Raw genomic sequence first — 17,735 nt, 5'->3', positions numbered from 1 at the left:
TATCTCCTGTCAGTTCCCTTCTCATTCCTCCCAGTTGTCCCCAAACTCTGCCTAGTTTCTACAGCCCCATTACTATACGATCTCTCTGCTAGTTCTCCAAACGAGCAGTCTAACCACATGTGCTTCTCAAAAGCTATGTCATGCTTCTGTGCCTCTGTATATACAGTTCCCCCATCTTCTAAGCCTTGCTCATCTGTCACATTTCAACCTGAAGACTAACAGGTTTCTTGTCTTATATAAATAAGTAGTGATTCTGAGGCGCTATCTAGAATCCTCAGGAAAGGGTACCCCGTCACTCTCTCCAACATCATTCCTGACTTGCTTCTTGGTGACTTAGTACAGAGATGATTCTCCCACACCTTAGCCTTCGGCATCTTCATATCCTCTGCTCCAGTGATCCTGTCCTCCACATATGTCAGCAACTCACTCCCATGGTCACACCTACTACTTTTGCCAAACTACTAATTGTAACCTTACATTCTCTGAGAACCCCCTTCTACCTTTCCAACTCACACCATCTAGTATTCTGACTTCAACAGTCCTCATCCTCCAGTTACTGCTCTGGCCGGCCTAGACCTCTTCCTAAGTAACTCATCGCCCTGCTCACCACATGGGCTCCCTTGCTATCCCTCAGATGCCCAAGCATGCCCTCATCTTAGGGCTGTTGTTCTTGGCTTCTGCCAGGAATGCCCATATCCAGAGAGCTCAGCTAACTCCCTTCTTCAAGGTTTTGCTAAGATATCATCTTTGTAATATGACTTCCCTGGGCTACCTTATCCTGCAACCCATCCATTTGTCCTGACTCCTTACAATGCTGTACTTTCCACCACAGTTCTTACCCATTAATATGTGCTTATTATGTGTATTGTTTGTACCCAGCCTCCCTCTGCTAGAATGTAAGATCCTCAAGGGCAGGGATCTGTATATTTTGTATCCCAAACTCCTAGAAAAGTGCTTATCACAGAGCAGGCACTCAACAAATATTTGTTGAATGAGTGACTTGATTAGCAATGTCTACAGAGTTGGGTGCAGTGGGTGGAGATGGCCATGAATTAGCAGATTCTACCCCAAGAGAGACTAAGTCACTTCTGCTCTGGCTAGTGCTGCATATCTTTGTAACTGCACTGATCACATATATGTCTGTCTCCCCTCCAGTCTATGAACTGGCCCAACCACATTCATTTGTGAATCCCCAGCACCACATACAGACATTTAAAATGACACATCAAATGCAAAAATGCTCTGTAAACTGTAGACATTAAAACATAGCATTACCATAAATGATACAATAAAGTACCCAATGATTGAATTTAAAAACTTCCCAGGATTATTTCCAGGACAGATGATAGCAAACTCATCCAGAAGTTACTGCCATTATTCTTCATAGTTAAAAAAAAAATTTTTTTAGAGTAATCTAATTGCTATGAATTCAAACACACAGTACTCCAGTTACTATAACTTTTGAGAATGAGATCTTTAAATATAGATTAGAATTGAATTGAAAATATTCTACTTGCTCATATTAAATTTTCTGGGGTATATTTACAGATTAATGATATTTCTAAATTACCCTATAATTATCAGTGCATATATATAACCTCAGTATTTTGGTTAAGTCCAGTATATTTTTTATGGGCTTCTAATTCTCAAGATATTCCATAAAATTAATATTAAAGTGTTACCATTCCAAATTACTATGGGAGGAAGCAATCTTTACCTTGTTTAATTCCTTAGGGGTCACTATTTTCATCTAACTTTTTTTTTGTAGCAAGAAATGGTTTATTGATCGAGAAGGCTTAGCTCAAGAAGATGGGAAAACTAATTCTAAAATCCATTTTCATCTAACTTTTCTAAATTAAGAGGAAAAAAATTTTTTTCTTAGTTTACCTTTGCGTTACAGCAATTATCACAAGAAACATCTGGGTATTTCTTACAAAAATCAGGATTAAATCCAATTTCACCAAAGTAAGCTAAAAGCTGTATTCGTCTGCATTCTGCTATATTTTCACAGTAATGTACCATACTATACAAATTATTGAAGTGAGTCTCTCTTGTATGACGGTTTCCATCTTTTTCCACTAAAACAAATGAAGAACATAGCAAAACATCCTTATTAGAGTAGAAAATAGAAGATAATATCACAGAAATATTTAGAATAGATTCATATAGCTTTAATTAAATCAAATAAAATATTATTAGCATTATATATCATTCTACATTATAATTAACTGAATATTTATGTTTATCCCTTAAGATATTAGTTTTATAGGTATAAATGTAGATTGTCAGGAATAGCTGAATTTTTTTGCAAATATTCATTATTCCTGATGATGAAGATTTGCATGATATTTACTATATTTATCAGACAAGCCAAGTACTGAACTGAACAGCCAAAGAAAGCAGAGCATGAAACTATGGAAATGGACTGTGTACCCCACTGAGTATCTGGGGTCAAAGTGATTAAGTTAGTGGTTCTGAAATTGTGCCCAGGGTGCTGCAGTGAACTAATGGGGCAGTGGCAGGTATTTCAAATTTTAGGGAAACAGCAATATCTGACATCTGTTGAACACCATACACACTACTAGTTTGAGGTAGTTCATCGTATGCTACATTCCTTTCAATGACAACTTTATGACGCTGAATATTTGGCAGTTCTATGAAAATACAAGTACTTCCAGAAAATCAATGAGAAGCAGCAAATGAATGATGGTGGTGATGTTTAATCTGATTCCAAGGTTTGATAACATGTACATACTTTTTTTTTTTTAATCCTCACCTGAGGGTATTTTTCCATTTATCTTCAGATAGAGTGGGAGAGAGGGAGGGAGGGAGAAAGAGAGAGAGACACATCAATGTGAGAGAGACACATCGATTAGATGCCTCCTACACAACCCCAACCAGGACCGGGGACCAAACCACAACAAAGGTACGTGCCCTTGACCAGAATCGAACCCACGACTTTGGTCTGCGGGCCAACGCTCTAACCGCTGAGCCAAACTGGCCAGGGCCATACTTTTTCTAACTGTAAGCAATTGTGGTTAGTTCAAAATGAAATTTAAAAAAATGTTTCCCTCAGCTTATGAATTTTCTATGTTCTTTTCAAATGGCTAAGTGTTTAGGACTTACATACTTACTAAATTGTTTGAACCTAACTTAACATAGGTTTTGTGTAAAAACATAAATGGCCCTGTTTGCTCAATGGTTAGAGTGTCTGCCCTCGGACCAAAGTTGCAGATTCAATCCCTGGCCCTGATCAGGGTCACATGGGAGGCAACCAATTAATGCATCTCTCTCACATCAATGTTTCTCTCTCTCCCTATTCCTCCCTTCCACTTTATCTAAAAATCAATGGAAAAATATCCTGGGGTGAGGATTAACAAAAGCAAAAATAAATAAATAAAAACAAACACACGAATGGACACACTAGGTTTAAATTTTTCATTTTTGCACCGAGAATCATCTTGGTACAGCACAAGGGTTGTGGACTATGGAGTTTGATGAACCTGGGTTTCACCAGGCGTGGCCTCTTACCAGCTCTGTATCTCATTGTCTTCCCCTATAAATGAGTAACAGTAGCATCTTTTAGGGTGTTGTGAAGATTAAATAGAGTGATATATGTAAAGTACTTAGGACAGTAGCATATGGTAAGTGCTAAGGAAATGTTGTCTGTAAGTATCATTACCACTCCTGCAACCACTGCTGCTGCGGTTACTGCCATATCAGTGCTCTCGGGGGCAAGTTATAAAATGTTTCTGAAGCTCATTTTCTCATGGGACTAACTCTACCTCAAAAGCCAGTGGTTATGAGCAAATAAGGTGACATATTATTCGGCACAGTGCTTGATAAGTATAATTATCCAGGATCAGTATCTCTGCCAGAGTTCATTCAAAAGTGGTCTCAAAATGGGCAAATTTATTTAGGAAATGTATTTATGTAATAATCACAATCCAATAGAAAAATGGGCAAAAAACATAATAAAATCCTAAAATATGTATTCACTTTGACCCAGCAAGTCTAACTAGAAATTTATCCAGTAAAGATAAATGTCCAAAGATATCTGTACAAGGATATTCAATATTGTATTGTTAATAACAGTGAAAAACTGTTATTAAAAAATTGAAATATCTATTAAAAGATTAGTTAAATATGAAAAAAAATCATACAATGGAATTCTATGTAGTCAAGCTTTGCATATTAACTGGAGTCATAATTACATCCTAGTGTTGACTAAAAAAAAATCACACACACACACACACAATCTCATTTGCATTATAAAACATATGCATTGGGAAAAGGTAAACACCAAACACAAGATATTGCCTGTCCCTAATGGGGGGGGGGGGGGGCGGGTAGATGGGTAGGATAAGATAGGAGAGGGATACATATATATATATGTTTTATTTTTTAACCTAGATCGTGGCATGTGAGAGTCATTATTTTTCCCCTTTTACCTTTTGGCAAGTTTAAAAGATGTGCTGTATGCAAGGATGCATGCAGAAACTAGGTCAGAAGAACACAAAGAAAACCCACAACTAGAGTTAATTCTTAGGCAGGAAATGGCATGCTTTGGAAATCTGATACATTGTCTGTATCAACTGAGTTTTATATAACAAGCATGTAATGCTTTTATCATAAAAATAAACTAAAAACTTCCATATTTATATATGTACCTCTATTTTCCTGTAATTGGACCAAAAGTACAATAGCAGCAGTAGATTACCACTACCATGAGACTGAAGAAGACTTACTCAGTATAAGTCTCTTCAGTCTGGTCACATCATAATAAGTATAGAAAAGCAGACAGTGAGATATTTCCCCATCTCTTCCAGCTCTGCCAGATTCTTGGTAGTAACCCTCCATGGATTTAGGGAGAGATGCATGGATCACAAATCGTACATCGGGTTTGTCAATCCCCATTCCAAATGCAATTGTCGCACAGATAACCTGATGTAAGAGCAAAAGCCTGTTAGACTCAGAATGCACAGTCATTTTAGTAAAGGATGCTTCTAAAAGCTGTATCTTCTATTTTGCTTTAAAATGTACTCTATACAACAATCTAATATCTTAACTTGGTCTCATTATCTAGAATGATTATTATGAGATTTCCATACTGGCAGTTTTACTAAGACCCAAGAAGGTAAAGAGAAGCTTGGTGTGGCAGGCACTTTCTAGTGTAACTTGGTATTATCACGTGAGGGAGCCAGAATCAATGGCAGTCACCGTTCAGTGTGCTGTCACTGTTTGTTCTCTCATGTTCTTGATACGCTGATATGAGAGGCACTGCTCACACTGCCAGGGTATCCAGGCCAGTGATCAGCAATGTGTTGCTCAGGAGCTCAGGTGTTTCCAGGGCTTGAGTTTTCAGAGGTCACTGCTGCCAGCTTTTCCGAGGATTCGGGAACAATGTTCTCACCTGTTTCAGTGACAGCAGCTGATCATGTACCAGCTCCTTTTAGTCATCAACGAATTTCAAAGTCAAAACATGAAGTTTTCATTGGAACTCATGTGAGCAAAAGTCTGAGAGTTGCTTATATTAGAAAAAAGACTGGAGACTCGATCTTGGCCTATGCAAATTACTTAGTGGAAGCAACATGATAGTTATATTTCAGGAGCCTGATAAATCAGTTTTTAGTAAAAAATCAAGAATATTTTCAAGAATATCCATTTCAGTTGCAAATGTAGGACCTATTTAAATCGGACAAAAACATTATATCTCCAGGCAAAATTACATTATATAAATAAAACTACAAGTCTTTTTTTAGTACTTAAGAAAATAAATTGCTACTGCATAAACAGTGTTTCAAAAGCAACTGAACTATCTGGTAGCCAGACTGAGGCTAATGACAGGATTTCGGTAACTGAGAGCACCAGAGAAAGGAACTGTAAGCTATGAAGCACGTGGATGGCAAATGGGTACATTCATCAACTCTGGGAATGGCAGCAGCCTGCAGTCTAGCTTAGCCATCAATCAAATTTATGACACTTTGATCAAAGACAAATCTCCTTGGAAAGAGGAAGTCTACTATAGCCTCTTGAGATGGAGAGCAGGTGGAGCAAGATGTCCCAGCCCACAGGCCCATAGGCGCACAGGGTGTGGCTCACAAGGTTCCAAGAAGCCCTAGGTGGGGTGGGTACAGGCCACTGATGATGATGATGATGCCAACTCTTTCTGAAAGCCTTAACTGGGAAAACTGGCTTTGCTCAGTTGTTACTTCCTTCTTTATTTCTGTATTGTTTTTAAAACTTCAGGCTACAATCATTTCTTTGTGAAGAAAAACAACCAAGTTTTATTCTATCTCATAAATCTAACAAGATCAAGGCTGTACAGTTGGTTATATTATTATACCTTAACTGTAAGGGTTAGCTGGTCTGAGAGCAGAAACAATTAGATTTAAAAGTGTATATATATATATATATATATATATTTTTTTTTTTTTAATCCTCATCTGAGGACATTTTTCCATTTTTTGTACAGACAGAGTGGGAGGGAGAGAGAGGAAGAGAGAGAGAGAGAAACATCGATGTGAAAGGGACACATCGAGTGGCTGCCACCCGCACGACCAACCAGGGCCGGGGACAAACTGCAACCGAGGTACAGTACATGCCCTTAGCGGGAACCGAACTCGGGCCTCTCCGGACCGCAGGCGGACGCTCTAACCGCTGAGCCAAACCGGCCAGGGCTAAAAGTATATATTTTTAAACCAAACAAAACCACATTTTGATAAAAGTGTCTTATATATATTGTATATATATATGCATGTATACTGTAGAAAATTTATACTATATATAAAAATTCAAAGAAGTTAAAAAAATCAGCTTTTTCCTCTTGCCTATTTTTCTATTCAATCTTTTTTACAGTTGAGATTACACTTTTGAATTATACTTTTCACTACCTTTCTCTATCATGAACATCTGAACATTTTCTTATCATTAAAAAATTCTTCATAAACTCTTTTTAATGGCATGAATATAGTACCATAATGTACCCAATCATTCTCTCAGGACATTTAAGCGATATAAATAGCTATTAGGGTATTTACTATTAAAGATAACACTGAGATGTAAATTCCATGCTCGCATTTCAGATTTGAGGCTATTGATAGAGTTCACCATATTGTTTTCTAGAAAGGCTGTCATGAGCACTATAGGAATCTGCCTTTTACAGCACTGTCCCCAACAGTTAGTAAAAGTTTGCAAATATAAGAGGTGAAAATGGTCTCTTACTATTTTAAATTTGAATTCCTTTGATTATTAGCAGAGTTGCACTTTAAAAAGGCATTTGAATTTGGCCTTTTATAGTTTTTCCTATCCAATAGTCTCTTGATAGCCTGTAGGGTAATTTATTAAGGCTCATGTTTTTCTTATTAAATTTTATAAGCTCTTCACTATGTTTTATTTGCTGAAGATATAATTCCTAGTTTGCTGTTGCGTGTAATTTTATTGATAAAAAAGCATTTAGTTTTTTAGGTTTTTAATAATTTCTGATTACTTTCTTTTGAGTTTTTTTAAGTTTAGATTCTTTTCTACTCAGAATTCATTAATTTAATATCAATATCTTTATCTACCTATAATTAATTTTGATATGAGGATCCAAAATGATTTCCCACATCAAATAACCACTACGTAGTAGCATAATCTTCCCTTCCTCATTAATTTTTAAACATTCCTTATTATACACTGTTTTTACATTTTCCAGTCTGTTTCTGGATTTCTGTTTCATTGATCTGCCTATAATGTATTGCATGCCAATGTTTACATGTCGTTATTTTAGTTATTTTCACTTGAATATTCTTCCAGGCAAACTTTAGTAAAAGTTTATCAAAGGAAAAAAAATACTGAAATTTTGATTAAATATATAAATTAATTTGAGAAAACTGACATCTGTAAAGATTTCAGTGAAGATAAGTCAATGATATATTTTCACAACTTTTACATATGTGAAAATGACTTTCTGTTGTTTTCAACATAAATGACAATAAGCTGAGTATGAAATTCTCCAGTCCCAGTCTTCCCTCTTACGATTCTAAAGATAGTGTATTCCTGTTTTTGTTTTTTTAATTTAGCAAAAACAGTCTCAAGAATGTTTATTTTTTGCTCTTTGTAACCTATTTCATTATCTTGATGAATATATCTTAGGTTTGTAAATGAAAGTGGTGAACAATGTCTACATTTAAGTTCATCCCCAGTGATTTTTGTCTTTTAAATTTGTTATATATTTATTTATAATACATTTTAACTATCCTAATTTCTTCCTTGGGTACACTTACTATTCTTAGATTAAACCCCTATTCCCTGTAACTAACAAATATCATTTTTTCCCTTCAATTTTAATGTTTTGTTTTGTTTTAAATATATCAATCTGCCTCTTGCACGCCCCCTACTGGGCATAGAGGCCGCAACTTGGGCATATATCCTGACCAGGAATTGAACTGGGACCTTAGTCCATGAAACAATGCACAATCCAGAGCCACACTGGCCAAGCGAATGTTTTTTTTCTTCTTCTTTCACATTCTCAAGTTATTTACTATATCACTGATTCAAATGTCTGCATTGAGTCAGACTATTTACGTTTTGATATATAATTCTTTGTTTTTCTTGCATTTTCTTATTTGATTGAATAAACTGCATTCTTATTTCCCCCTTCATCGCAGCCTGTGATCTTATGGCAAGCTGCTTCTAGTTCATAGAAGTCAAGTTTTCTTACATCTTTTTGAGGAGACTAGGCTGATATACTCTAAGATATTCTTTTGTTTTCCCTTAGAAAATAATTCGGAGAGATATTTCTCCTCTATTATCTTCAGGGTAATGGTTTCTTTTTTTGTGAGCTGAAAAATTCATAGGCTGCTAAAAAATTATTAGTCTTTTTCCCCAAATTCACCCTTGTATGGATATACCAAAAAGACAGACAATACTAAATGTTGATGAGGAGGCAGAGACATTGGAACTTCATATACTGCTGCTAGAATTTCTTAAAATTCTGTAGCTGCTTTGGAAAGCAGTTGGGCAGTTCCTCAAAAAGTTAAATATAGAGCTACCATATGATTAAGCTATTCCACTCCTAGGTGTATACTCAAGAGAACTGAAAACACATGTTCAAATAAAAACTTATACACAAATGTTCACAGAAGCATTATTCACAATATTCTACCAACTGATGAATGGATAGCAAATTATGGTAAATTCATACAATGGAATATTATCCGGCCACAAAAATAAATTAAGTACTGATACATGCTACAATGGCAATAAATCTTGAAAACATTATAAGTGGGTAAAAAGGGGGAAGGGGGTTAGGAAATGGGGAATATCTGTAATAGTGTCAACAATTAAAATAAAAAGACAACATTACAATAAGTGAAAGAAAGGAGTCACAAAAGAACACATACTGTATGATTCCATTTATATGAAATGTCCAGAAAAGGAAAATCTATAGAGACAGATTAGTAATGGCTAGTAGATTAGTGGTTGCCAGGGAATGGAGGGTTGGGGGAGTAGGGAGTGACAACTAACGTGTATGGGTTTCTTAAGATGATGAAATGTTCTAGAATTACTGGTGATGGTTGCATAATCTTGTGACTACTAAAAACCACTGACTTATAATCTTTGAAAGGGTGAATTTTCTGGTCTGTGAATTATATCTCAATAATTTTTTTTTGATTTAAGAATAAAAAGTGCCCTGGCTGGTTTGGCTCAGCAGTTAGAGCGCCAGACCATAGACCAGAGTTCTGGGTTCGGTTCCCGCTAAGGACAGGTACCTCGGTTGCAGTTTGTCCCTGGCTCCAGTTGGGGTCGTGTGGGTGGCAACCAGTCGATGTGTCCCTCTCACATCGATGTTTCTTTCTCACTCCCCTCCTCTCTCCCTCCCGCTCTGTCTGAAGATAAATGCAAAAATGTCCTCGGGTGAGGATTAAAAAAAAAAAAGGGAATAAAAAGCAACTTTAGAAATCTTAAACATCTGTTTTTCAATTTCAGTCTTATTTTGATGTTTACTACTTACGATAAAAACAATTTTCATTCTACATGTGCAAGTTTGCTTATATACTATAAAAAAGTATTTAATTTATTTGCTTATCATTTAAAAAGTCACCTGGCAGCCATCCTGGTTGATCCACTTGTGCTGTACTTCGTCTCTGGCAGAATCACTGAGGCCAGCGTGATAGGCCAGAGCACGGAGACCATCCTTCTGTAAGGTGTTGGCCATTGTGTCACATTCTCGCCTGGAGAGGCAGTAAATTATCCCTGAATCACCTGCCAAGAAATGAGGACTTGTTACATAAATAACAACACAATTTACATTATGTTCTTTGAAATATATGAAACATAAATAGACCTCCATAGTTTTCTTATAGTAGAGGAAGATCACATAGGTAGAATAATTCAAGCAAGGAACTCATGTACACCGAAAATTACAAGATTTGACCTTTAATCCTGTCCCTCCAAATGATTCTTGAGGTGGACCTGGACAAACCCTGGGCTCTATTTCATAATGGCTAAAAAATGGGAAGGCGTCCTTACCCAAACTTTGTAGAAAGCAGTATGTATCAAAGAGCCCGGAAATGCTTCTACCCTTTGACTCAGTTTCCTTCTACAAAACTAATCTAGAAAGTAAAGTGGTACAAGGATTTATGCAAAAAGTTTTATTTGAATTTTAAAAATAAAAATAATTTTGTGCCCCCCCCCCAAGCAAGTCTGTGCCCCTCCCCGACATACATCTCCTAAACTCTAAGGAATCCCAAGAGGCTTGCAACCAGGGCAGTAATGGGCCAATGCAGTTCATCCCAGACAAACCCCTGAACCTTTCCCCAAGGCCCTCTTTTCTCTGACCTCTTAGTGAGCCAAAGCAGACCAGCCTAGGCTCATTTCCCCAGCCCTTCCCTGTATCATTGTCCACAGCTTTAGAATCCTCTGAAGTTCAAAAAAATAAAATAAAAATTAGAAACATTTTAATGGCCAAAACTAGGAAACTAATTAAGACAGGAAATTACAAAATAATATATAGTATAATTATCAAGTATGTTCCAAGTTTTTAAGAAGACATGAAAAAATGCTCAAGATATAAAACAGGTTAAGGGTAGGGTTAGTGTTAGGTGTGGCTCAGCTGGTTGTATGTTGTCCCGTGCACTGGGAGTGGCCAGTTCAATTCCTAGTTGGGCCATGTGCCCAGGTTGCAAGTTCAATCCCCAGTGGGGAACTTGCGGGAGGCGGCCGATCAATATTTCTCTCACATTGGTGTGTCTCTCTTTCTCTCTCTCTAAAGTCAACTTAAAAAAAGAAAGACAGTATATATAGTATACTAATGAAGAAAAAATGCATAGAAAATTACTGTAAACAAATCAGAACAATAATAGTTACTTGTCTTGAGGTCTTTGTCTTTCACTTCTTTCTTCTTTTTGTTGCTTTCTCAGTGTTCTTCAGTGAACATGTGTTATATTTATTGTTGTTTTTATGTACTTATTTTTAAAGTCAGAAAATAAAGGTATTAAGAAAAAGTCAGCCCTGCCCTGGCCGGTTTGGCTCAGCAGTTCGAGCGTAAGCCTGAGGTCCAGAGAGATCTGGGTTCGGTTCTCACTAAGGGTGTGTACCTTGGTTGCAGTTTGTCCCCGGCTCTGGTTGGTTGTGCAGGTGGAAGCCACTTGATGCATCTCTTTCACATTGATGTTTCTCTCTCTCCCTCCCACTCTACCTGAACAAAAAATGGAAAAATGTCCTCGGGTGAAGATAAAAAAAAAAAAAGAAAAAGTCAGCCCTGGCCGGTTTGGCTCAGCAGTTAGAGCATCGGCCCATGGACCAGAAAGACCCGGGTTCGATTCCTGCTAACAGCACGTACCTCTGTTGCAGTTTGTCCCCAGCCCCGGTTAGGGTCATGTGGGTGGCAGTTAGTCGATGTGTCTCTCTCACATCAATGTTTCTCTCTCTTTTCCTCCCTCTCTCCCTCTCACTCTATCTGAAGATAAATGCAAAAAATGTCATTGGGTGAGGATAAAAAAAAAAAAAGAAAAGAAAATGTCATCTCTCAGAAAAGAAAAAAGTCATCTCTCTGTGGCAGAGCCAAAAGGTATAGATGCACACACCATTAAACTATTTATATTAGTTGCCTTGGACAAGAGGGCCTGGAGAGGGAAATTACTGACTTTTTCAAAGTCTATCTCTATACTGTTTGATATGTCCAAACCAATATGTATACTAAGTTTTATTTATTTTTTTTAGAGAGGAAGGGAGAGGGGGAGAGAGAAACATTGATAAGAGAAGCATCAACATCGATCAGCTGCCTCCCAAATGCCCCCCACACTGCGGATTGAGCACAAAACCCAGTTATGTGTCCCGACCGGGAATAGAACCAGGTTGACACTCAACCACTGAACCACACCAGTCGGGCCGTATACTAAGTTTTAAAAAATGAAATAAAGATGTTTAACAAAAAATTCTCCATGGAGCCCTGGCCAGTTTGGCTCAGCGGTTAGAGCGTCGGCCTGCGGTCCGGAGAGACCTGGGTTCGGTTCCCGCTAAGGGCACGTACTGCGGTTGCAGTTTGTCCCCGGCCCTGGTTGGTCGTGCGGGTGGCAGCCACTCGATGTGTCCCTTCACGTCGATGTTTCTCTCTCTCTCCCTTCCTCTCTCTCCCTCCCACTCTATCTGTACAAAAAATGGAAAAATATCCTCGGGTGAGGATAAAAAAAAAAAAAAAAAAAAATTCTCCATGGAAAGTGGGTTATATAAAAAACTGATATGAACTCTCAGAATCTCATTTTAATTATTATAGCTTAAAAGCAGACACACTTGGGAGAAGGCTTTAAAACAAAGACCTGTTTATTAATCTTTAACCGAGGATATTTTTCCATTGATTTTTAGATAGAGTGAAAGGGGGGGGGGGAGAGAGGGGGAGAGAGAAGGAGGGAGGGAAGGAGGGAGAGAGAAGGAGGGAGAGAGAGAGAGAGAAAAACATCAATGTGAGAGAGACACATCGATTGGTTGCCTCCTGCATGATCCCTACCAGGGCCAGAAATCAAACCTGCAATCCAGGTACATGCCCTTGACCGGGAATCAAATACGAGACCCTTTGGTCTGTGGGCCAATGCTCTAACCACCGAGCAAAACTGGCCAGGGCCAAAAACCTGTTTAATTCATACACTGACAGAAGCCAGAGGAAAGACACTAAAATCACAAATGATAATATAGGAATGTAAGATAAAGTATTTAATATTTTTTATTAGGGTTTATTGTTATCAAACCAAATGATATTTTACAATATGCAGAACCGAGTTACAATATTCTGCTCTATGAATAGCAAGTCAATGCTATCATATGAGAAATGTTTAATAATGCAATTTTATATATTCTATTGTAGTATTAAAAAGACATTTATTACTTCCAGACATAATTTATCACATAACTGTACTCACGTGGGTGATGCTTTCTGATCCATTCTAAGCAATCAAATGCCACCTTTTTAGGCTTTTTTGGTAACACATAGTATTTCAGATTATGTCTGTTAAAGCTCATGGTAAACCTAAAAGAAGTTCCAAACATAAAATTTTGTTATTATGAGAAAATCTAGTTTTAGCCATCTCCAAAAATTAAATGCTGATTTTCCACAATGCAAATCTAATTATCAAGCTGCGTTAAACTGAATCTTGCCACTGGCAGCTTACACAAAAGAACACAGAACTGGAAGGTAGGTTAAGGGTTAACGAAAAGAACGGTGACAAGGAGGAAGTGTCTATGGGACTAGATGACAAAGAGTTAGAAGGACCATAGAAGATAACATGTGCAGGTAAACCAAGAGCCCAGTCTCCAAGATGAAGATGATTAAGAGCAGAGATGGCTAAAACATTATTTAAAAGATTTAAGAAAATCACAAGAGAAAACATATATTTCCAGGCCACCAGACTGTGTACAAGAGGAGCTAATTGCAGGGCAGCAGGAGGATGGATTATTGTACTTGGCCTCTGTGCCCCAGTGGGAATGTGGGTGATGCTGAGACAGATGTGCTCTTCTTTCTCTGGTTTTTGCCCCTAGTATCCCACTTCCTTAGGGAGCTCTTCCTCTCCATTATCTCCTCTTGTGCTTCAGTCTCTTCTGTGAATTCTTCCCTTTTGTCTCTGAATATGTTCTAAGATCAGCAATCGTAAAAACGAAAGTTTCTCTTGACTCTATACTGCACTGCAGCTGGCATCCCACCTTCCTTTCCCTCCAGTGGCAAGTTTCTCAGAAGACACTGAAGCTCCCCAACTGACTAACCATATGTTTAATTTCTTCTCTCCACTTCCATTCTGGCTTTCCTTATTACTATTCTATCAAAATCGTCTTATCAAAGCTTTTAAAACTAGAGAATTGTTACAGGATCCTTGACGCGGTAGGAACCCTCCACTGTCCCAGGTTCCAACATCTCTGCAAGAAGAAGTCAGATTTAGAGCATAAAAACCTCAGTGCCTGGGCTGATAGTGAGGCGGCTGCTATTATAGGGGGTGATCAGAAGGAGGAAACATGGGGAACAAAAACCACTGGTTTTGTCTTTAAATCTACCTTTTAAAAAAATCCGCATTCCATTGATTTTTAGAAAGAGTGGGAGGGAGAAAGGGAGGGAGAGAGAGAGAGAAGAGGTGAGAGAGAAACATCGATCATGAACTCACATGAACCCTAAGTGGGGATCAAACCTGCAGCCCAGGTACATGCCCTTGACCAGGAATCGAACCCGCGACTCTTTGGTCCGAGAGCCAATGCTCTAACCACTGAGCAAAACCAACAAGGGCCTGAGTAATGTGGTGAGAATGAAGATGATTTTCACTTTATAACATTGCTTCCTTCATCCCCGACTACTGTCAAAGAAGCATTATTCTGAGTTTTATGAGACTACAGTTAAACAATACTTCAAAATCATTCCCCTTATGATATCATTTATATAAAATACTCAGAGCTTTCTTTTAGTGCTTGAAATGGCAGAAGCATGTGTAGCAGAATGTGGCAAAGAAGGCAGTAGATAAAAGACTGATATATCCAAGGACTATTTTAATCGTTCTCAGTTCATTACTTACAATCACTGCCATAGCAAAGGGAACTGCAGTCTGTATAAAATTATAAAAAAATTGCTCACGAATACAAATGATGTAGATAATCTCAAAACTTAATTTGGGCTTAAGTATAGGTTGTTGTGTGAGTCTCTCTACCAATAGGAATGCTGAAATGACTCTGCACAAGAATGGCTTTATTGCTTTTTCCTACACCACACTTTAATTTCAGAACTATGTTTCGTGCATTAAAAAAGAAAAAAAAAGAAAAAGAAATGCTGCCCTGGCCAGTTTTTCTCAGTGGTTAGAGCATCGGCCTGAGAAACAAAGAGTCTCAGGTTTGATTCCTGGTCAAGGGCATGTACCTCAGTTTTGGTCGGGGTCATGCGGGAGGCAACCAATCGATATGTCTCTCTCACATCACTGTTTGTCCCCCCTCATTCTAAAAAAATAAATAAATAAATGGAAAAATATCCTCAGGTGAGGATTAAAAGAATAAAGCTGAGTCAAAAGAAGAAAGACAACAGTAATGCTGGTGGGAACAGTAAATAGTCTGGAAGTTCTCAAAAGGTCAAAAATAGAGTAACCACACAACCCAGCAATTACACTCCTGGGTCTATAACCAAGAGAAATGAAAATATAGATCCACATAAAAACATGTGAATGCTCATAGCAGCATTACTCATAACAGGCAAAAAAAAAGTAAACAACCCTAAAGTTCATCAGTGAATAAATAAAATGTGGTATACCTATACAATGAAATATTCTTCAGCAATAAACTTGGAAAACATTATGCTAAGTAAAAGAAGACATACTGGATGATTCAGTTTATACTTGATACCCAGAAAAGGCCAGTCTAAAGACAGAAGGCAGATTAGTGGTTGTCAAGGGCCAGTGGGAGGTATGAGGGGAAAGGAGGATTGATTACTAATGGATATGGGTGTTTTTGCAGGGTGAGGAAAATATTCTGAAATTGTGGTGATGGCCCTGGCTGGTTTGGCTCAGCAGTTAGAGTGTCGTCCCATGGAACAATGAGTCGTGGGTTCGATTTTGGTCAAGGGCATGTCCCTCGGTTGTGGTTTGTCCCTGGCCCTGGTCGGGTCATGCAGGAGGCAACCAGTCGATGTGGCTCTATCACATTGATGTTTCTCTCTGTCTCTCTCTCCCTACCTCCCACTCAATCTGATAATAAGTAGAAAAATATCCTCAAGTGAAGAATAAAAAAAACAAAAATAAATAAATAAAATTGTGGTGATGGCTGCACAACTCTGACTACTAAAAACCAATGAATGATGATACACTTTAAATATGTGAACTGTATGGTATGTGTATATCTCAATAAAGCTGGTATGTTAAAAAACATTTAGAATAACATTTGAAAATTTTTTGATTTGTGACATAATTGAGAAAAACAGATATTTACTAATTTAAACAAATTACTTTTTAAAATAAAAAATAGGTTTCATTAATTTTAGAGAGAGAGAAAGGGAGAGGGAGAGAATGAAACATCCATGAGAGAGAAACATTAGTTGGCTGCCTCCTGCACGCCCCCTACTGGGGATCGAGAACAAAACCCGGCCATGTGCCCTGATCGGGAATCAAACCCGAGACCTTTTGGTGCATAGGACAACACTTAACCAACTGAGCCACACTGGCGAGGGCTAAACTGATTACTTTTACTAAAAACAATAAAATGACATGATATTAGGACATAAAGCTTTAGATCTCAAATCCAATTAAAACCAAAATAAGTATCTCTACAGCAAATGAACTGCTAAACTCCAGCAGATGGGCCACTAAAAGCAGCATTCCCACAATTTGTTAAGATTAAAAAGATAAGTCTTTCAGATTTTATTACATAGAACAAATCTTACTTGGCCCATTGATAAGCAGTATGTTTGGAATTACCAAATATTCTAGTTAGGGACAGTTCTCATCAACTGATAAATAGACAACTAAAATGTGGAATGCCCAGCCCGGCTGGTGTGGCTCAGTGATTGAGCGTTGGTTGACCCATGCACCAAGAGGTCACCTGTTCGATTTCTGGTTAGGGCACATGACCAGGTTGTGGGCCCGATCCCCACTGGGGGGTGTGCAGTAGGTGTCTAATCAATGTTCTCTATCATCAATGTTTCTCTCTCTCCCTCTCCATCTAAAATCAATAAAAGATATTAAAAATAAAATAAGATGTGGAATGCCCATTCAATGGAAGATTCTCTAGTCATAACAATGAATAAAGTACTGACACATGCTATAACATGGAAGACCCTTGAAAACATTATACTGAGTGATGTGGAGTGACTGCTTATAAGCACCAGGTTTCTTTTTGGAGGTGATGAAAACATTCTAAACTTAGATTTGTAGGATGGTTGCATAGCTCTGTGAAACTACAAAAAAACCTACTAAATTCTAACTTTTAAATGGGTGAATTTTATGGTGTGTCAATATGTCTTAATAAAAATTTTATTTTTTAAAAAGTCTCTGATTTTGCCCTGGCAGGTTTTGCTCAGTGGTTAGATTGTCGGCCCTCGGACCAACAAGTCATAGGTTCGATTCTGGTCAAGGGTACGTACCTCAGTTGCAGTTCATCCCCAGCTCTGGTTGGAGTCCTGCAGAAGGCAGCCAATCGATGAGTCTGTCTCACGTTGATGTTTTTCTCTCTCCCCCTCCCACTCTATCTGAAGATAAATGGAAAAATACCCTTGGGTGAGGATTAAAAAAAAAAAGTTT

The 17,735-nt window shown here is 37.9% G+C and overlaps 1 protein-coding gene across 1 annotated transcript in view; it reads right to left on the bottom strand.

Moving 5' to 3' along the window:
- Window positions 1–17,611, bottom strand: part of LOC118640949 (Bloom syndrome protein-like) — a 33,561-nt gene extending 15,950 nt beyond the window's left edge. The window contains exons 1-5 of the mRNA XM_036278031.1: window positions 17,579–17,611; window positions 13,401–13,507; window positions 10,088–10,248; window positions 4,749–4,944; window positions 1,888–2,078 (exon numbers count right to left, since the gene is read on the bottom strand). Of these exons, the coding sequence (XP_036133924.1) occupies window positions 1,888–2,078; window positions 4,749–4,944; window positions 10,088–10,248; window positions 13,401–13,500 (648 nt within the window). The 5' untranslated portion in view covers window positions 13,501–13,507; window positions 17,579–17,611. The remainder of the gene's footprint in view (window positions 1–1,887; window positions 2,079–4,748; window positions 4,945–10,087; window positions 10,249–13,400; window positions 13,508–17,578) is intronic.
- Window positions 17,612–17,735: the final 124 nt, after the last annotated feature.

This window comes from Molossus molossus, unplaced genomic scaffold (genome assembly GCF_014108415.1).
Source record: "Molossus molossus isolate mMolMol1 unplaced genomic scaffold, mMolMol1.p scaffold_m16_p_24, whole genome shotgun sequence".
NCBI lineage: Eukaryota > Metazoa > Chordata > Mammalia > Chiroptera > Molossidae > Molossus > Molossus molossus.
Note: the sequence above shows the minus strand (reverse complement) of the source record. Positions and strands in the feature narration are given on the sequence as shown.